The sequence below is a fragment of the Peromyscus leucopus genome, chromosome 7, assembly GCF_004664715.2.
Source record: "Peromyscus leucopus breed LL Stock chromosome 7, UCI_PerLeu_2.1, whole genome shotgun sequence".
NCBI classification, from domain to species: domain Eukaryota; kingdom Metazoa; phylum Chordata; class Mammalia; order Rodentia; family Cricetidae; genus Peromyscus; species Peromyscus leucopus.
The window spans coordinates 98,532,696-98,554,075 of NC_051069.1; the positions used below are offsets into that span (position 1 = coordinate 98,532,696).

Genomic DNA, 21,380 nt, shown 5'->3' on the forward strand with positions numbered 1-21,380 from the left:
GAGGCAGGCGGATCTCTGTGAGTTCAAGGTCAGCCTGGTCTACAGAGCGAGTTCCAGGAAAGGCACAAAGCTATACAGAGAAACCCTGTCTCGAAAAACCAAAAAAACAATTGCCTGTAACTCCAGCCTTGGTTCCAACTCTTCTTTTCTGTGGGCACTGACACTACTGTGTACAGACCCATACATATATACATAATTAGGAATATAAAAATAAAATCTTTTAAAACAATAGAAAAAAACAAAACAAAAACCTGGTAGATTAATTTGATGGTTTTTGACATTGTTTGTGTTCAATAGAATAGAGACCTAGCTGTGAGTACCAGGCCAACTCCTGGGGTCAGTTGTTCTGGAATAGTCTTTGTGCACTGTGAAGATATGTTGCTCTCACTGGTTTAATAAAGAGATAACTGGCCAATAGCTAGGCAGGAAGAGGTTAGGCGGGAGAGCCAGACTGAGAGAATGCTGGGAAGAAGGAGGGGGATCACCAGGAGACAAAGAGAGAAGCAAGATGAACTTGCTGTGGGGGTGGGGGGGAGGTACCAAGCCATGTGGTAGTACAAAGATTAAAAAAATAGGAGCCGGGCAGAGGTGGTGCACGCCTTTAACCCCAGCACTCAGGAGGCAGAGCCAGGCAGATCTCTTTGAGTTCGAGGCCAGCCTGGTCTACAGAGCAAGCTCTAGGACAGGCACCAAAACTACACAGAGAAACCCTGTCTCAAAAAAAAAATTATTAAAAAAAAGAAAAAACATGGGTTAATTAAAGTTATAAGAGCTAGTTAGTAACAAGCCTAAGCTATTGGCTGAGTATCTATAATCATTAATAAGTCTCTGCATGGTTATTTGGGAGCTGGCTAGTGGGACAGAAAAATCTGCCTACAGTCAGTGGTTACTTCTTCTTTTTAAAATTTTTCGGGGCTGGAGAGATGGCTCAGCATTTAAAAGCACTGGTTACTGTTCCAGACCAGGATTCGATTCCTAGCAACTCTCTAACAGCAGTCCCAGGGGATCCAGTGCCCTCTTCTGGACTTCAAAGGCACTAGGCATACATGTGGGGCAAAACATCCATACATAAAGTAATTTTTGGGTTCTTTTTTTTTTTTAAGACATGGTTTTTCTGTGTACAGCCCTGGCTGTCCTGGAAATCACTTTGTAGACCAGACTGGCCTCGAATTCACGGAGACCTGTCTTCCTCTCCCTCCTGAGTGCAGGGATTAAAATATGTATCACTAGGCCTGGCTCAAAGAGCCCATTTTTGGCTATAATTCTAAATCATTTTGACTCAGAGAAGTAGGCCTTGATTTCCACCCCAAACGTAGAGGTTCAGATCAGTCATTTTGTTCCTTATCTTAATCTTGTAGCTTTTGCAAAAATATCCAGGCCAAAGTTATACACAGCTGTGTTTAACTTTGAGTTTATAAAAACATTGCTTCATTTACATTTCACCTGAACTAAATAGAATGAAAAAACAAAAATAAACAAAGAGCAAAAATTCACTTAAACGCCACACACCTTTTCCAAATCCTGTTAACTCTCTTTCTCTTGGCAATGGACCCTAGGCATGCTATTTCCACAACTGCAATACAACTTAGCTTGACTTTGGTGAATTTGTTTTTCTCTCATGATCAGTAGGTTAGAACAAAACTACATGATTTAAGCAGGACCCTCAGGGAAGGCCTCCAAGATACAGTGACATCTGAACCAAAGACCTGAAGGAGTGACTTAAAAGCAACTGAATATTTGGCAAAAAGAATCATCCCAGAAAGAGGGACTTCAAAGCAAAGACCCCGAGGATGGGCATGCAGGGTGTATTCCAACCAGACTTTCTTTTTTTGTTTGTTTTTTCAAGACAGGGTTTCTCAGTGTAGACCAGCCTGGCTTGGAACTAGCTCTGTAGACCAGGCTGGCCTTGAACTCACAGAGATCTGCTTGCCTCTGCCTCCCAAGTGCTGGGATTAAAGGCATGAGCCACCACTGCCTGGCCAGACTTTTCTTTTTAAAAATGTGGTGCTCCATGCACAGTGGTGCATGTCTTTAATTCCTGCACCAAGGAGGCAGAGGCAGGCATATATCTGAGCTGGATGCCAGCCTGGTTTATCTAGCAAGTTCCAGGACAGCCAGTGCTACACAGACTCTGTCTCAAGAGGGAAAAATTGTTGTATGTATGGGAGTTTTGGTTATATATACATCTCACCATGTGCTTGCCTACTGCCTAAAAAAGCCAGAAGAGGGCGCGCAATTGCCTGGAACTGAAGTTACAGACAGTTGAGAGCTGTCCTGCCCGTGTTGGGAATTGAAGCTGGGATCCTTTGGAAGAGAAGCCAGTGCTCTTAACTGCTGAAGTGTCTCTCCAGCCCCAACCTCTTGGTGAGGCCAACTCTGACAACTTCTTTAAAACCCCTTATCCATCTTTTGCTTTCCTCTACAGTACCTACAGAGAATGACATTTTTTGTTTTTGTTTTTTTTCTTTTCTTGTTTTGTTTTCTTGTCTTCTTGAGACAAGTTTTCCGCAGTGTAACAGCTCTGGCTGTCCTGGAACCCGATTTGTAGGCCAGGCTGGTCTCAAACTCACAGAGATCTGCCAGTCTCTGCCTATCAAGTGCTGAGATCAAATGTGTGCACCACTACCACCTAGTGAGAGAGGGCGTTTTTTACATTTATTTTTATTCCTTTCTAATTCTAATTATTTCTTTTGAGATTATTATTACATCATTTCCCCCTTCCTTTTCCTCCCTCCAAACCCTTCCATATACCTCTCCTTGTCTTTCACATTGATGAGGTCCTTTATTCATTGTTGTTATATGTATGTATGTTTGTGTATATATTCATTATTTTTATTTTTTTTGTTTTTTTTTTTTTTTTTTTTTTTTTTTTTTTTTTTTTTTTTTTTTTTTTTTTTTTTTTTTTTTTTTTCTTCTTTCTTTGTTTGTTTATTTTTGAGACATGGTTCACTGTGTAGCCCTGGAGGCTGTCCTGGAATTCCCTCTGTAGACCAGGCTGGCCTTGAACCCAGAGATCCACCATCCGATCCCTTTCTTGAGTGCTGGTCACAGATGTAAGCATTGCGGCTCAAATGGAAATGGATTGTGGCAATCGGGAGCCAAGGAATACTGTTACAGCTCAGATGGAAAAGTATTCTGGCAGTCGGGAGCCAAGGAATACCACAAGTTATAGCAAGCATACCAGTTTACAGCCTTGCACCAGGGAAAGGCTTCCCCAATGTAACATCTCTGCTCAGGAAGGGGGCTTTATTTCCCCTTGAAGTTGTTACAGTTCTGCTCTGGTTTCCCAGTGTAACAACTGTGCTCAGCTAGGGGAATCCTTCTCTGCTCAGGGGAAAGAAGGTCTCATACAAACTTCATTCAAGAGATTTATTGGGGGGCTGGAGAGATGGCTCAGAGGTTAAGAGCACAGACTGCTCTTCCAGAGGTCCTGAGTTCAATTCCCAGCACCTACATGGTGGCTCACAACCATCTGTAATGAGATCTGATACCCTCTTCTAGCATGCAGGCATACATGCAGAAAGAACACTGTATGCATAATAAATAAATAAATCTTTTAAAAAAAAAAAAGAGAGAGAGATTTATTGGGAGGAAAGAATCCAGGAGAGTGGCTGCCTCAGCCAGGGTGGAAGGCTGCAGAGAAAAGGGCAGCTGCAAACAGAACAGGTGCAGGACTCATATAGGGCTTCTTAGGTGCTCAGGGAGTGTTTGGTTTTCTGCTCAGGGACTGGTTACTTTTCTGCTTAGTTGATCAGGCCAAACTTTTTTTTTTTTACTGTCCCTTTTTGGCCATTTGGCTCTCATTTCAGACCCAGGGCATATTTCTTTCACTAATTCTGATTCTAGGTCAAAGTGTGTTTCTCTGGCACTGGTTTCAGAGTCAGGTTGTATTTCTTTGGTTCTGGGTTCAGGGCTAAAGTGTTTCCCCCCCCCCCACTGGCTCTGACATCAGGGTGGGTTTCTTTGGCTGGCCCTTTTACCCTACAGGAGGTGTCAGCAAGAGGTTTCTTTCTTTCTTTCTTTCTTTTTTTTTTTGCTGTAATGGGGCTGAAACAGAGTTTCCCACATCTTAAGCAAATGTATCTCTAACCCCTGCTTTGCTTTTGGAGGGGGGCAGAAGAAGGGAGGGCTTCACTCATACACACAAAAACAAAAAACCCACTATGTGTATGTGTGTGTGTGTGTGTGTGTGTGTGTGTGTGTGTGTGTGTGCGCTACAGAGGCCAGAAGAGGGCGTCGAGTCCCCTGGAGTGAGATTTAAAAGCTAAGTAATCCAATGTGGGTGCTGAGACCCAAAGCCTGGTCCTACGTAAGAGCAACAGTAAGTTTTAATACTGAGCCATCTCTCTAGCCCCTCGTCATTTGCTCTTATACAAAGAACTTTTCAGAACGTAATCCTGTGCTGGTAAGTTTTGTTTCCCGCTTTCTGCTTAGATCCCGCTGGCGGCTACCCTATATGTCCCATGGATCTAGCCCAGTTTGTGTGCAGCACACGAGGAAGCCTTCTACAGCCACGTGGAGAGACCAAGACCCGGGGCCGGGGTGGGGTGGGGAGCCTGCTCAGTGAAAGGAGACAGCTCGCTCGTTCGCGCTGAGCCGCGCTGAGTCGCGCAGGAGTGCAGCCCACACGCGGAAGCGAATCTCCTGAGCCCATTGCTGGAATGAGGGATCGCTCTACGATTCCGCATCCTTGGGGCACGAGCTCACGCGCTTGCGCAGCAGCATCACAGGCCCAAGCCTGATTGGCTGACGCGGGACTGTGGGGTGGGGTCACGCACGCGCACTTTCTCACATGCGAATAAGGAAGGTCTCGTGGGTGTTGTTCTTCGGCCTTCATTCTCCTGTAGAGCCCTAATTTCTCATCTCAGTTCACCATGTTCCCGGAACTCAATGACCTTCTCAGCACCACCCCAGACAAGACCGAGCAGGTAAGATGTCGGGCGGTCCGGAAGGGGGCGTGTCCCGGGAGCGTGCGAGAAGATTGCATCCGGAATGCCGCGCGCGAGGGGCTGGCGCGTCTGCCGTAAACCCAGGGCGCCTGGGAGTTGTAGTCTGGAGAGGGCTCGCCGGGGCTGAGGTTGGATGCTTGGGCCTGCGTAAGATAGACTTCTGGCCGTCCCGCGTGATCTTAGCGTCCTTGTCCGCTGTTTCCAGCCCCCGGGACCCTGTACTCCGTGCCACCCTGGCGCCCAGAAGTGGTTGCAGAGCAGGCTCGAGAGGAGCCTCTTACCTGCCCGGAGTCTCCCTCCACCCTGGAACATTCGACAGGTTGCATGGAACACTGTTACCACTCTTCTTGGTTCTGATGGTGTCTAAGAACTGTTCACATCTGGTTGCGCTAAGCATTCCGCATAGCCCGTCCACTCTGTTTTACTCAGCCTCCTCACTCTCCAGCGGAACCTCGAAGTCCTTCACATTTTCACGTAGAGGATACCTCTCCCAGAGGTGTATCCGTCTTATTCTATAATTTGCAGCGAACATACCACGTGTGGAAAGCCTTTTATGACCCCTAGGGTGCCAGGCAAGTTGGGAGTTAGAGTAGATTCTTGTAGGTTTTATTAGCCCAACAGTTCTTGTCTGTTCACGCCTCCAGGTAGCTCTGGCTGCTCTGTGAGTTGCTAGGGCATTTCCCAGGTCCACAATAACAACAGGAAATTACTGCAGTGGGTGGGGAAGGTACTGCAAGGCTGGCAGTGGGATTTGGCATTTCATATGTAGGGAGGGCCAGGGGGGCACAACTGAAACTCAGAGACATTAGACACGTTTACCTAAAGTTGACACGGCACTGAGATCCTGATGTTCTTTTTTTACGTGCAGAAGTAGAAATGGCTGGAGCAGGTAGCTCGACACTGCAGAGACTTTTGTTTGTTTGATTGTTTTGTGTTTTGAGACAGGGTTTCTCTGTGTAGCCTTGGATGTCCTGGAACTCGCTCTGTAGACCAGGCTGGCCTTGAACTCAGAGATCCACCTGCCTCTGCCTCCCAGTACTGGGATTAAAGGTGTTCACCATCACCACCCAGCTAATAATTGATTTTCTTATTTTTTTTAACATCTTGTATTTATTATTTTTAATTATGTATACTCATGTTTGTATGTGCATATGAGTGCAGGTGTCTGTAGAGGCGTTATTAGATCTTTCTGGAACTAGAGTTAGAGGCAGCTGTGAGCTGCCTGGTGCTGGTATTGTAATATTTTAGAAACAGCAGGAAGAGTCACACCATACAACAGAGCCCATGTAGGAGGTTTATTGAGAGGAGGGGGAAAAGGGATAAAGACCGGTCCCTGGGGAGGAGAGGCAGGGAGTGGGGAAAAAGAAAGAGGGAGGTGTACAAGGCCCGCCTTTTATAAGGAAACATAGTGAATATGCACAGGAAGTGCTCTTAGTGGCTGCAGCTGAGGTAATCCTGTCAGCACTAAGGGTAGGCCAGTACAGATGCCTAGATGCTAACAGGTATGAGGAGCCAAATCTGGTGCCTGCAAGAGCAGTATATTCCCTTAGCTTGTAAGTCATCTCTCCAGCCCTGATTTTTTTCTTCGGTTTTTAATCTTTGTGTGTATGTGTGTTCCCACTTTTGTGTGTGTGAACATGGTTGCACACATTCCCTGGTTGGGTGTGGTGGTCAGTCCTCTTACCTTGTTTTGAGACTGTTGTTCACTTCATACACTGGCTGGCCCAAGAACTTCTAGAGGTTCTCGTCTTTGCCTCTGTCTCTCTGTAGAGGCACTGAGCTTCTGGATCTGACTTTACTCGAGTTCTGGGGATTCAAACTCATGTCCTTATGATTGCACACCCACTGAGCCATCTCCTCAATTCTGTTAATTTTGTGTATATATCATTAACAAACAGCTGTTGCAGTACAGACATTTACATAATTGACTGGATTTTCTGCTGGGGTTCACCTCTTCACAGCAGGTCTAATTTACCTTATGTCCTTCTTAACTTTCAGGGGAAACTGACTCTGCTCTGTGATGCCAAGACAGATGGCAGCTTCCTTGTGCATCACTTCCTCTCCTTCTACCTCAAAGGTAGGCAACTCCCTGATGCGAAAGAAAAGGAAACTTGGGTCTGGAAAGATGGCTCAGAGGTTAAGAGCACTGGCTACTCTCTCAGAGGACCCAAGGTCAATTACCAGCACCTACATGATGACCCTCAACCATCTGTAACTTCAGATTAAAACAAAAATCAGTAATTGTTTAGCTGGACATGGTGGCACATATCTTTAAAACCAGCACTTGGGAGGCAGGACAGTCAGGGCTAGTCAGAGAAACTCTATCTCAAACAAACAAACAAAATCAAGAAAAGGAAACTTGGGAGGCAGAGCCAGGTGGGTCTCTGTGATTTCGAGGCCAGCCTGGTCTACAAAGTGAGATCCAGGAAAAGTGCAAAGCTACACAGAGAAACCCTGTCTCAAAAAGGAAACAAAAAAAAAAAAAAAAAAAAAAAAAAGAAAGAAAAAAGAAAAAGAAAAGAAAAGGAAACTCAGGACAGCTAAGAAAGTACAGAGGAAAAGCCCTAAGGAGACAACGGGAAGAGCATTGGCTAGTCTTGGCTTTGGTGTTGGGTGATCAGGAGGCTCTTCCATTAGGGAAGAGGTTATTGAGGCATCATGAGACCCTGCCAAAGAATGGTGTGTGCCCATCAAGTCTCCATTCCACCTTCCCTTCTGCAGCAGCTCCCTTCTCTATTTACTGTGTGGTAGCCACCACCTCTCTGGAGTCCTCGTGTGGCCTCCTGACTCTGCTTTCTTAGCTGTTGTGTGTTTAGTCTCAGACCTCCTAACTATGAGCATTTTGTCATTGCAATAGCTGCTTCCTGAAGAGCATGGCCACTGCAGTTTACATTTGGAAATAGGTTAGAAAAGTCTCCTTCTCCGTTATGATGTGGTGGTGTTATTATGAGACTGACTCTTCTGTAGCCCAAGCTAGTCTTGAACTTGTTTATGTAGCTGAGGAGGACCCAGAATTTCAGATCCTCCTTTCTCCACCTCGAAAGTCCTAGAATTACAGATGTGTGCCACCATGCCTGTTTTTATTCAGTGCTGGGATCCAGCTTAGTGCTTCATGATACCAGGCAAGCACTTTATCTACTTAGATACATCCCCAACACAAGACTCATTCATTGTTGGATTCTCCTTGAGTAGTACTTGCCAACCATGGTAATGAGATAACCTTTGGTATGCCTGGCTGTACTAATTTACAGCTTTGAATTATTTTTTTTTTCCAGAAAAGCAAAATAATGTGTGGATGAATTATTAGAATGAATAAGGCTCAGTTAAGTACCTGGAGTTTCTTGGAGTCTAATTTCTGGTCATTTAACACTGTTTATCAATTGTATTTCTGTGTATAAACAGTAAACACACAACATTGAAGAAGAGATATAATTTACAACAGAATAAAATTAAGCTGTGGAGGTTGTGCATTTGGTAAAATGCCTGCCATGCAAGCATGGGGACCTGAGTTCAGATCTCCAGAATGTCCATAAAAGCTGCATGTGGTGCAGATCTGTGACCACAGCACTGCGGGGAGCAGAAGAATTGGGTAGGTCTCTGGAAGCTCAGGAGCCATCCAGCCTAGCCAAGTCATGAGCTCCAGATCCAGTGAGAGACCCTGTCTCCAAAAGTAAGATGGAGAGCAATTGAGCAGGCCACCTGATGCTGACCTTTGGCCTCCACATATGCATATACATATGCACAAACAGTACTTAGGGCCAGGGCATAGCTCAGTTGATTAAGACCACGGCCTGATGACCTCCTGAGTTCAGTCCCCAGGACCCACATGGTGGGAGGGAAGAACTAATTCCCACACGTTGTCCTCTGTCTTCCGTATTCACACCCTGGTACATGTATACAGCCTTCCTTTCCCCCAAATAAACAATAAGTAAATGTAATAACCAGACAATGTATGGAGATGCAATTTAGCGGTAGAACTGGGTTTAATCCCCAGTCCTAGAAAACAAAAGGAGTAAAGTACATCTTGGCTTGATAAGATGGGTCAGCAGGTCAGAGCCCTTGTCACACAAGCATGGCACCCTGAGCTCAGTGTTTGCAGCCTGTGTGAAGGTGGAAGCTACATAGTGAGACCCTGTCTTGAAAAGCCAAAAGAAAAAAAAATAGAGTTCAAGATCATCCTGGGTTATATAGAGAATTGAAGACTAGCATGTGCTACCTGAGACCCTATCTCAAAATAAAGATGAGGGATGTGGTGGTTTGATTAGGTATGGCACCCATAGACTCATGTGTTTGAATGCTTGGCTTGTAGGAAGTAGCACTATTAGGAGGTGTGACCTTGTTGGAGGAAGTGTGTCACTGTGGGGGCAGGCTTTGAGGTCTCTTATATTTTTGGTTGTGAGCCTAGCCTTTAACGGCTGAGCCATCTCTCCAGCCTGCTTTGAGGTCTCATATATGCTCAAGCCACGCCCAGTGTGGGACACAGTTTACTTCCTGTTGCCTGTGGATCAGAATGTAGAGCTCAGAGTACCCTGTCTGCTTCCTGCTCCCGAGCTTCCTGCCATGCTGACTACTGAACTACTGAAACTGTCAGCCAGCCCCAATTAAATATTTTCCTTTATAAGAGTTGCCGTGGTCATGGTGTCTCTTCACAGCAATAGAACCCTAACTAGGACAAGTGGGGAGATGCATCTTAGACTGAAATTAAGCACAATCATGTCAGGGTACAAGGCCTCTGGCTGTTGTCTAGCCTTACATCTCTTCTTCTGTTTCCAAGGAATGAATTATTCATGTCTGGGTGTAAGCAGAGGATTTGTTTAAAAAATCACTTTATTTTGTTTTCTAGCTAATTGTAAAGTCTGCTTTGTGGCGCTCGTCCAGTCCTTTAGCCACTATAATATTGTGGGACAGAAGCTGGTGAGTATTTCAGCCCTCTGTGGTGACATCCCTTCTCAAGAGCATGTGTCGTGCATGGGCTGAGGCTGGGCTTTTCTGTTTGGGTTGTGGAGAACCTAGCAGAGGAGGGTCTAAGGAAATCTCGGGACCATGCACCCCTTATTGAAAGGATTAAAGCAGAGCCTGGGCATGTTTTTTTGGAAACCTATAGAACCACACCTAGTGTTTGTAAATGACAGCGAATCAAATCCTTCTACTGGTTGTGGCCAGTTAAGGTTTTCTTGCCTAGCTGAGTGTGGTAGCCCATGACTCCAATCCCAGCACTCACACTCAGGAGGCAGAGGCGGGTGGATCTCTGAGTTTTGAGGCCCGCCTGGCCTACAGAGTGAGTTCTAGGACAGCCAGGGTTACACAGAGAAACCCTGTCTCAGGGAAAAAAGAAAACTCAGAGTCATCCTCTACAACATTTTAAGTCAAGGTCTGCTTGGGATATGGGATCTTGTTGTAAACATCTGAAGGCAGACTAGGAATAGACGGGAACACTTTAGACGGGAACACTTTAGCAGGGTTATGTCTTGTACCCTCTTGTTAGCTATGTAGTTCCTCTGGAAGTTTCCCCGCAGGGCACAGTACTTCACTCCGTTTCTTGTCACCTGTAGGGTGTCAGCCTGACAGCAGCTCGGGAACGTGGGCAGCTTGTATTCCTGGAGGGCCTCAAGTCCTCAGTGGGTCTCTTCTTCCACACTCAGGAGGCGCCTCACCCCTGCAGTTCCTCAGGTGAGACGAGGGCAGCTGTGTGTGCGACTCCTGCTTGTCGTGGGGGAAGGCGGATGTGGCTTCAGGGATGAGACACTTCCTTGGGTTGCTGCGTGTCAGAGAGCCCTTGGCTGTTATTGTGAAGCCGATGGTAGATGGTGGTCCCCAGAGCTATAGCAAGCGTCATTTGAAGCGAAGAGTGGCACAGTGAGATGCTCTGCTGTTTCTCTGGTGGTGACTCATGCAGAAGCTAAGGGTTATGGCCAGTGACCTGTGTGTATAAATACAGTGTTAATGGAACGTGGCCACATGCTTGTCAGCTCATTGTCCCTGGCTGTTTGGCTTTATAGCAACAGATTGGATAACTGAGGCAGAGAAATGACCTGCAAACCCAAATGTCTCTGATGTGACTCTATACAACAGCAGCAGGAAATGCTGCCGTCTCATTTGGTTTCATCATCACAGGTCTAGACTGGCTGTGCTGTGCTTTTCAACCTTCCTAAACATCAGCCCTGATGTGGCTGCTCTTCTTTCTCTCTCACAGAGGAGTCCATGGAAGATCTCTCCCCACTGCCCAACTCTCTCAGATACACCCTTACACAGTGCTAGAATGCCTCTGTGTGTGTGTGTGTGTGTGTGTGTGTGTGTGTGTGTGCCTGTGTGTGTGTGTGTGTGCCTGTGTGTGTGTGTGTGTGTGTGTGTGTGCCTCTGTGTGTGTGTGTGCTGTGTGTGTGTGTGTGTGTGTGTGTGTGTGAGAGAGAGAGAGAGAGAGAGAGAGAGAGAGAGAGAGAGAGAGAGAGACATCTTCCCTAGCACCCTGACCTTGGTTTTATCCTCTGACTGCAGTGGCTCATTATACTGATCTCAGTGTGGAGAGCTGGTCTCCTCATTAGTGAGGATAGCCCAATGCCAAGGGGGAGGGTGGTTGCCCTGGGCACTATGCCCCATTCCTCCTCTCACTGCTGGGAAGTGACTGCTTGCAGCTTCCGTGGGGAAGGTGGAGGTGGGTTGGTCACTGTGTGTCAGAAACACTATACCAGCAGCCCATAGGCTGCCACCCTCCCCAAGACACCTCAACTGCTGTTCAACTTCTGCAGCAACTCGGGATCTCCTGGGAAGGCTCTTTGCTTTCCAGTCTGACCTACTCTTCTAGGTGCCATCGCTCTTGGATTGAGGCTGTAGGTGTGGGTCTCTTCTTTTAGTTCATAGCCTTCTTCTGAGACAGTCTCAGTCTTCCCCAGGCTGGCCTGCAGCTTGCTGTTGTCCTGCTCCTATAGTAGTTGGGACTATAGGCATGGACCAGCATGCCAGGTAGCTATGATATCTCTTCAGGGCCCTGATGTTCATTCTTTTTTTTTTTTTTTTTTTTTCTGGTTTTTTGAGATAGGGTATCTCCGTGTAGTTTTGTTGGCTGTCCTGGATCTCGCTCTGTAGACCAGGCTGGCTTTGAACTCACAATGATCCACCTGGCTCTGCCTCCTGAGTGCTGGGATTAAAGGCGTGCACCACCGCTACCCAGCTGTTCATTTTTTTGTAGCCTCTAATTTTTTTTTTTTTTTTTTTTTTTGAGAAAGGGTTTCTCTGTGTAGCCTTGCACCTTTCCTGGAATTCACTTGGTAGCCCAGGCTGGCCTCAAACTCACAGAAATCTGCCTGGCTCTGCCTCCCGAGTGCTGGGATTAAAGGCGTGTGCTGCTGCCGCCTGGCTAGCCTCTAAATTTTACCTATGTACCCAGTAAGCCTCAGAAAGTACTTGAATTGGAGTAAAGTAAAACTTCTTTGTGTGTGTGTGTGTGTGTGTGTGTGTGTGTGTGTGTGTGTGTGTGTCTTTTTTTCCATTTCCTTGCCGCCTCCAGCCTTCCCTGGTGCCACTTTGTCCCAGATAAACATTTGTAGAGCCGGGCATGGTGGCACATGCCCATAATCCTAGCACTTGGGAGGTGGAGACAATAGGTAGTGAATTCCAGGTCGGTTCTAAAGTGACGCTCTGAGAAGAGAAGAGAAGAGCTGGGCCTGTAGCTCTGTTGACAGTGTTTGCTTGGTGTGCATGAGACCCTGGGTCTGCCGCCCAGCACTGCATGAGACCCTGGGTCTGCCGCCCAGCACTTAATGAGACCCTGGGTCTGCCGCCCAGCACTTAATGAGACCCTGGGTCTGCCGCCCAGCACTGCATGAGACCCTGGGTCTGCCGCCCAGCACTTAATGAGACCCTGGGTCTGCCGCCCATCACTGCATGAGACCCTGGGTCTGCCGCCCAGCACTACATAAAACTAGTTGTCATGTATGTGAGGAAGCATTCAGGATGTGGAAGGACGAAGATCAGAAAATCAAGGTCACCCTTGATTTGACTGCATAGTGAGTTCAAGGCCATGAGACAGTCTCAGAACAAAAAGCGTTGTGGAATGAGCTCTGGTGACTTTTTTCCTGTGTCTCTAGGGAGGCCAGTGCAGGGAACCTCCAGTTGCTGTATGAGTTTGTACAGGACACCCTGAAGCCTGTGGACGGTGGGGAAACGCCGTGGAAGTACCCGGTGCTGCTGGTGGATGACCTCAGTGTGCTGCTGAGCCTGGGCGTGGGGGCAGTTTCTGTGCTGGACTTCATGCAGTACTGCCGCGCCGTGATCTGCTGTGAATGGAAGGTATCAAGGGGCTGCTGGTGGTGTTTTGCTGAGGTCTCTGAACCCAAATTGTGTGTTGGGCTTTCTCTGTCTGTTTGCTTCGAGTTTAGCTTTCCTCTGGCAGACCCAGAAATTCTTTGTTCCACCCTTCCTGCTTTACCCTACTTGGCAGTGCTAAATAATAAACCCCTCGAAATTAAAGGCTGAGCCAGCACTGTGGGACACTGTGCTGTAGTCCTTGCCTGTGGGCCTGTGGGCCCTTTCTTAGTGAGTTTTGAAGATCAGTTCAAGTCATGACTATAAACTCCTTTATGTTTTCTTTCCTCGTAGGTGAAAGTTCTGGGGATGGAGCCTAGAACCTTTCACTAAATCACTTGAAAAACAGCAAAGTAGGCTTGGGGATGTAGCTCAGTTGGCAACATGCTTGTGTAGCATGCTTGAAGCCCTAGGTTTGATCACCAGCACTGTATAAACTGGGTTGGTGATGTGGGACTGTAACCTCAGCATTTGGAAGGCAGAGGCAGGAGGATGGAAGTTCAAGGTCATCTTCAGCTACATAGTGAGTTCCAGCTAACGGGTCATACATGGAGTTCAGAAAGGTCAAATGGGGCTGTATCCATGCTGTCTCATGTCTGTAACCCCAGCCCTTGGGAGGTTGTGGAAGAAGGGTCATGAGTTTTAGGACAGGCAAAAGCACTTGCCGCACAAGCCTAGTGACCTGAATTTGAGCCCCAGAACCCACATGAAGGTGAAAGCAGAGAACACACTTCACAAAATGTCCTCTGACCTCCACAGGTGCACTGTGTGTGCCAGCACCCTCTCACACTCCCCTACAGGCTCATAAACAACTTTAGGAAGAAAATGAAACAACCGAGTGAGAGGCTGAACATGGTAGCATATGTTTATAATCCTCAAACTTCAACTTTGAGGCCAGCCTGAGCCACATAATTCCCAGCCAGCCAGGACTATGGCAAGACCGTGTCTCAAAGAAGAAAACAAAACAAAAACAGATATTGGATGAGTGAGGCTGGGTATCTAGTGCAGTGCCTGGCCTGCAGTGGCCACTTTCAGTGGGTGAGGACGTGGCCTGGCCCGCAGTGGCCACTTTCAGTGGGTGAGGACGTGGCCTGGCCCGCAGTGGCCACTTTCAGTGGGTGAGGACATGGCCTGGCCCGCAGTGGCCACTTTCAGTGGGTGAGGACGTGGCCTATACGAACTTGTGGACGTTGTATGAAGAGATCAGATGCACAGAGCGCAGAACAGTGGTAGAGAGAAGTGGAATGTGTTAGCAGGGGTGTGACCGACCGACCAATCGTGCGACTGGATGCACAGTTCTGCCGGGAAGCTGTGTTCAAGGGACTGCTGAGGCTGTCTTGGCTCCAGTCACAGGGCCAGGATCCAGGTTAATGAGAGAGAGAGAGATGTGGAGCGGGGGAGATGGAGAGGTGGGGGAAGAAAGAGAGAAGGAGTTGAGAGTAGCATGGAAGGAAGGGAAGGTAGGGGCATGAAGACCATCTGTTTGGCCAGACTAGCGACCAGTAAGCTTCAGGGATTCCCATCTCCACATTGCCATGGTTACACGTGCACTGCCTGGCTTTTTCTGAGGCAGGATCACATATAGTCCAGGCAGGCTGACTTTGAACTTGCTATGTAGCCAAAGGTAACCCTGAACTTCTGATATTTTTCCCTCCACCTCCCAAGTCCTGGAAACACAGATGTGTACACCACACTGGCCTCACACCTGCCTTTTTATTTATTTATTTTTAAAGATTCTTTTATCTTGCTGGGTGGTGGTAGCAGCAGCGGCGGCGCACGCCTTTAACCCCAGCACTTGGGAGGCTGAGGCAGGCGGATCTCCGTGGGTTCAAGGCCAGCCTGGGCTACTGAGTGAGTTCCAGGAAAGGCTCCAAAGCTACACAGAGAAACCCTGTATTTAAAAAAAAAAAAAAAACCTTTTATTTTTTATTTATGTGTGTGTCTGTGTAAGTATGTGCATGTGAGTATAGGTGACCTCAGAGGCCAGAAGAGGGTATTGGATCCCTTGGAGCTGGAGTTACATGCAGCTGTGAGCTGCCAGACATGATATGGGTGCTGGGAACTGAACTTGGGTCTTCTGCAAGAGTAGTTACATACTTTTTTTTTTTTTGGTTTCTTAATGTAGCATTGATTGTCCTGGAACTAGCTCTGTAGACCAGATTGGCCTCGAATTCACAGAGATCCAACTACCTCTGCCTCCAGAGTACTGGGATTAAAGATGTGCACCACCACTGCCGAGCCAGTTACACACTCTTAACTGCTGAGCTATCCCTAGCCCTCATATCTTAACTTTTAAAAATCCTTTTTGTATACTAATAGCCTGGTGTTTATGGAGGCTGGAAGAGAGCATTGGACCACTGGGACCTGAGCCACAGACAGCTATGGGTCACCATGTGGGTGCTGGGAATTGAACCTGAGTCCTCATGAAGAGCAGTTAGTGCTCTTAACTACTGAATCATCCCTCTACCCCACCCTACCCCCTTTAAAGACAAGGTCTTTCTATATAGTTCTGGCTATCTTGGAAACTCACTGTGTAGACCAGGCTGCTTCTGCTTCTTGGGTGCCAGGAACAGGTGTGGACCTCCATGCCTAGCTCACACTTGATTCTGCGTGAGTGCTAGGGGTCCAACTTAGGTCCTCATTCTTTTTTTTTTTTTTTGGTTTTTTTCGAGACAGGGTTTCTCTGTGTAGCTTTGCACCTTTCCTGGAACTCACTTGGTAGCCCAGGCTGGCCTCGAACTCACAAAGATCCGCCTGCCTCTGCCTCCCGAGTGCTGGGATTAAAGGCGTGCGCCACCACCGCCCAGCTTAGGTCCTCATTCTTTCACAAGGAGCACTTTACCTACTTTCACCAGCCACTGTGTTTTAGTTTTTAGTAGTCCCTGGGAATTGAACTCAGGACCTTGTACATGCTGAACGTGTGCTAAATTAAGCTGCACCTGTAATCCCAACCTGTCAGTTTTTACCCCCATATGGTGCCAAGGTCAAATCTAGGGCTTCAAGCATACTAGGTAAGTACTCTACCACTGAACTATATACCTCAAAACTGTCACTTTTTGTTGGGGTAGACCCTCTATTTCTGTTTGGCTAATTTTGCTTAGCCATCAGGACTCCGGTCACGTGTCCTTCCTGTCTCCCCTGTGAGATCTCCCTACCCTATGTCTTTTCTTGCTGGTCTTGTCTCCCTAGATTTTCAGCATCTTTCTATCTCCAGGGCTCTTTTCCATCCTGTATTAGCTGGTCTACAGTGAGTTCTTGGGAACTGTGGACTGACTGAACTGCTTGGCAGAATAGTGGCAATTAAGTGAAGTCTTTAAAAATAATAATTTGGCTGAGTGGTGGTGGCAGCGGTGGCAGCGGCTGCGCATGCCTTTATTCCCAGCACTCAGGAGGCAGAGGTAGGTGGATCCCTGAGTTCGAGGTCAGCCTGGTCTACAGAGCAAGTTCCAGGACAGTCAGGCCTACACTGAGAAACCCTGTCTCAAACACCCACCAAACAAATGGGATGAGGAGAATACATCCTGCTGAGTGGTCTGAGTCATCAAAGCCACCTAATCCTGTGAGCTGAGGGCCTGGCCACTGGATTCTGCAACAACTTAGTCGGCAGCAACTTAATCTGGTAGTGGGGGCATGAACATGCCCCAGACAACTTTCAGGAGTCCTTTCTCTCTTTCCACCACTTGGGGTCTGAGGGTTGAACTCAGACCATCGGGATTGATGGCAAGTGTTTTTACCTGCTGAGCCATCTTGCCAGCTGGCGGCGGCAGCGGCAGCATAATATTCAGGAAGAGAATGAGCTCCTAGGATGAGCTTGCTTTCAGATGAGTTGAGTTGGAAGGGTAGGTTGGACTTGCTGGTGAAAGTGTCCGGTAGATGATTAGGGTCCTGGAGCCCCTTAGGGGTCCTTCTTAGGAAGAAGCTGTTGTAGCAGGACAGGGGGCGTGAGCTGAGAGAGGATAAGCAGAGACTGGGTGTGAAGAAGCTGAAAGCCTGGCCCCCATTGGGTAAGGAACACGTTTCCATCTTGTGTCTGATGCAGGGAAATGTGGTGGCGCTCGTGCATGACAGCGAGAATGCTGGGGATGAGGAGAATGACGTCCTGCTGAGTGGCCTCAGTCATCAAAGCCACCTAATCCTGCGAGCTGAGGGCCTGGCCACTGGATTCTGCAAGGATGTGCATGGACAGGTACACAGGCTGAGCCGTGGGCTGCTTTGGGTAGAAGGGAAACCTTGGGAGTCCTGAGGTTTTTTTGTTTGTTTGTTTGTTTGGTTTTTGGGTTTTTTTTTTTTTGTTTTTGTTTTTTGGTTTTTTTTGAGACAGGGTTTCTCTGTGTAGCTTTGCGCCTTTCCTGGGACTCACTTGGTAGTCCAGGCTGGCCTCGAACTCACAGAGATCCGCCTGGCTCTGCCTCCCGAGAGCTGGGATTAAAGGTGTGCACCACCACCGCCCGGCTACTTTACTGCTTTTCTTTGGAGGACTTTTCCCTTTTCTATGGGAAGCAAGCAAACACAGCTGCTGTAATGGAGAGGCAGGCCTTGATTTTCTGTTGGCTGGTAATGTTTATTGTAGAAGTTGGTCCCATTACATATGACATGTCTGCCTGAGCTGTGCCTCAGTGGAAGGTAACCAGGAGTCCTTGGATTCCCAGCAGAGCAGGGACTTGGTGGTGCCCTTCATTCTTCTCCCTCTCTGCAGCTGAGGATCCTCTGGAGGAGGCCGTCACAGCCCACAACCCAGCGGGATCGAAGCCTCACTTACCAGTACAAGATACAGGACAAGAATGTGTCCTTTTTTGCCAAGGGAATGTCTCCTGCTATTCTGTGACCTGATTTGAAGACAACTGAAGTGACTCTGGGTGGTTTTGGGTGTGGAAGACAAAGCAGCTGGGCAGGAATGGACCTTCAGACCTTTGGCACACTCTTCAGGCTGGCCTGCAGCTCCACCGGGACCGGGAGGATGGAATGGTGCTGTGAGGGTGTGGGTGCCTTAGTTCCCCAGGTCTCTGCGCAGGAAACACAGTGAGGAGTCTGCATGTGGCTTCTGCTGAGAGGCTGCGTGGTGAACCCAGCAGAATGGTCCTTTGGAGCATCCCGTGTAACTCACCTGCCTGTTTTTGGTGGCTGTGCCTTTAAGAGCCACTGCAGGTAGAATGAAGCAGCCAGGAAGTTGTCATGAATGGCAGCCTTCCTGACTGACAACTAGGATAATGACTGGAATAAAGAAGATTCCCACACCGGCCTTCCTGGCGGTTATCTCTTTTATGTTTCCTTTCCATCTTGCAAAGGGGCTTTTCCTCGAAGTCCAGTGAGAAAATGGGCTTGGAGAGGAGGTAAGGACATTGGAGGCCTGGAGCAGGCTGTGGATAATTGAACTGAACTCCACACTTTCTGGCCTGCATTTCTGGAGACCAGGGGCGGGTATCCCTACCCCCATCCACTGAAGGTGTAAACCTCCTGCTTTTGCCCGTATGCTGGGTCTTAGCCATCAAGAGCACAGCACCAGGGCCTTGGTCATGTGGGACTCTGTAGGGCACAGGTGAGTATGGCTTGAGAAGGGTAAGGAAGTGTCTTGGGACCAGGCTGGAAAGGCCTTGGTGAGTAACTAGCAACTTTCCTTTGAAGATTGTGGGGACAAGAGGAGGGAGTTCTTGGAACCAATGTGTGTGTGTGTGTGTGTGTGTGTGTGTGTGTGTGTGTGTGTGTGTGTGTGTGTGGATGTGGGAGGGGAGAGGTGTTTGGGGGGGGTAGTTTGAAACAAGGTCTCTCTGTGTAGCTCTGGCTGGCCTGGAACTTGCTGTAGCCCAGGCTGGCCTCAAGCTCACAGAGATCCCCCTGCCTCTGCCTCCGAGTGCTGGGTTACAGATGTGTGCACGGGCTAAGAGGAGGGAGCTCTTATCCCAGCATCCTGCAATGGCCACTGGTGCCACCTAGCTTCTTAGTAAAGGTCACCTCGGAGGAAGCACAAGGGACATTCCCTAAATGAAAGCATTGTTTTTACATGTAAATTATTTAGTGGCAACTAGTATAATTAAAAACTGCAGATTGTGTGTGTGTACATATATATGCACCATGTCACACACAGTGTGGTGGTCAGAGAACAATGTTCAGGAGTTTTCTCCCTCCACCATGTGGGTTTCAGGGATCAAACGTGGGTCATCAAGCTTGGTAGAAAGCACCCGGAGCTGTCGACGGCCCTGTTGGTTGTGGTTCACAGTGTTCAGGCTGGTGCCTCAGTCCCTGTTTTGTTGTTGTGAAGAGACACCATGACCACGGCAGCTCTTAGAAAAGAAAGCATTTAACTGGGGGCTGGCTTTCAGTTTCAGAGGCTTATTCCACGGTCATCACGGAGGGTCCGCGGTGGCATGCTTGTTGCTGGAGCTGAGGGCAGAAAGAGTGAGAGGGAAGGAGGGAGGAGGGGAAGGGAGATGGGGGAAGAGGGGGAAGGAGAGAGAGAAATTGAGCTTTTGAAACCTCAAAGCTCACCCCAGCAACACACTTCCTTCCTTCAACAAGGCCTTAACTCCTAATCCTTCTAAAGCTTTAACAGTTCCACTCCCTGGTGACCAAACCACCACAGGAGGGGAGCAGCAGGGGACCTATGTCTCTACCCGCAAGATCACCTGAGCTGCGCCTGAGATTACCAAAGCTCCTCAAGCACATAATAGGTGATAATGAGTGAAGGCATTGCTCTCCAACACAAACTCTATTGTCCCTGCCAAATGCTGGGCCTTGCCAGCAGGAAAAACCTGGAGAAATTCAGGGGTGCGGTTGGCTTGGCTCAAGTGGCAGTGGACTTCTGTGGAGCGCACGTGGATCCCACTGGACTAATCAGTGATGAGGTCTTGAAGATGCTCCACTTTTCAGGGAAAATGTGCAGGGTCTGGCTGCCAAAGAGAAAGCTGTTTTCTTTTCTAAACAGAGTCTAACTATAGCCTAGGCTGGCCTTAAACTCATAGCAATACTCTTGTCCCAACCTCTTGAATCTTGAGGTTAAAGATTTATGGCATCACATCTGGCTATTTATTTTTACTTTTTACTTATTTTGGATTTGAGACAGGTTCTTTCCATGTAGTTGTGGCTGCCTTCAAAGCACTATGTAACCCATGTTGGTCTCGAACTCCTGTCCAGCCTCTTAAATGCTAGGCTTAAAGGCTCTGTCACTCATCTCTGATCCCATTTATTTACTTGTTTTAGTTTTTGGTTTTTTTTTTTTAAGACAGGGTTTCTCTGTGTAGCCCTGGATGTCCTGGAACTTGATCTGTAGCCCAGGTTGGCCTCAAACTCACAGAGATCTGTCTGTCTCTGCCTCCTGAGTGCTGGGGTTAAAGGTGTGCGCACCACACTGCCTGGCACTTGTTTATTTATTTATTTATATTTATTTATTTGTTGGCAGAGTCTCACTATGTCACCACTGCTAGTCTGGGACTCTCTATTTAGACTAGCCTGGTCTCGAACTCACAGAGAACCATCTGCCTCTGCTACCATGCCCAACTATTTAATTTGATGTGAATCCCTAGTGCTGGCAGAGCCGGAAAAGGGGATTGAATCCCCATCAGCTGGAGTTGCAGGTGCTCATCAGCTGCCACGTAGGTACTAGGATCCAAACCTGGGTCCTCAGCAAGAGCAGCTAGTGCCTTTTAACCACTCAGCTACCTCTGTAGCCCATTTGATTATTTTAAAATAGTTTATTTCAAGCTGGGCATGGTGGCCCAATCCCTGGGGGGAACAGAGGCAGGAAAATCTATTAGTTCTAGGTCAACATGGTCTGTCTACATGGTGAGTTCCAGGCCAGCCAGGGCTACACAGTGAGATCCTGTGTGAGAAAACCAAAACATTATAATCTCAAACAAATAAACAAAAACCCAAAGATTTCATTTTTGGTCATAATTATCTATATGCATGTGTTGCTGTGTGAGGGTATATATACATGAGTGCAGGTGTCTGCTGAAGCCATCTCGTCCCCCAGAGCTGGAGTTACAGTTGTGAGCAGCAGCCTGGTATAGATATTCTGAACGAAACTCAGGTCCTCTGCAAGAGCAGTATGAGCTCTCAACTGGTGGGCATCTTCTACCCCTGATTCCATCTATTTGAAATCTCCAGAAAGAGCAGATATTTAACCTCTCTGGACCT

General features: G+C 47.8%; 1 protein-coding gene across 1 annotated transcript; it reads left to right on the top strand.

The window, feature by feature from the left end:
* Positions 1–4,752: 4,752 nt before the first annotated feature.
* On the top strand, positions 4,753–18,489 carry Elp6 (elongator acetyltransferase complex subunit 6). The gene is made up of 8 exons (XM_028886875.2): positions 4,753–4,928; positions 6,948–7,026; positions 9,793–9,863; positions 10,502–10,610; positions 11,986–11,999; positions 13,038–13,235; positions 17,290–17,436; positions 17,947–18,489. Exons 1-8 carry the CDS (start codon positions 4,875–4,877, stop codon positions 18,073–18,075), a joined length of 801 nt encoding a protein of 266 aa, XP_028742708.1. The 5' UTR covers positions 4,753–4,874; the 3' UTR covers positions 18,076–18,489.
* Positions 18,490–21,380: the final 2,891 nt, after the last annotated feature.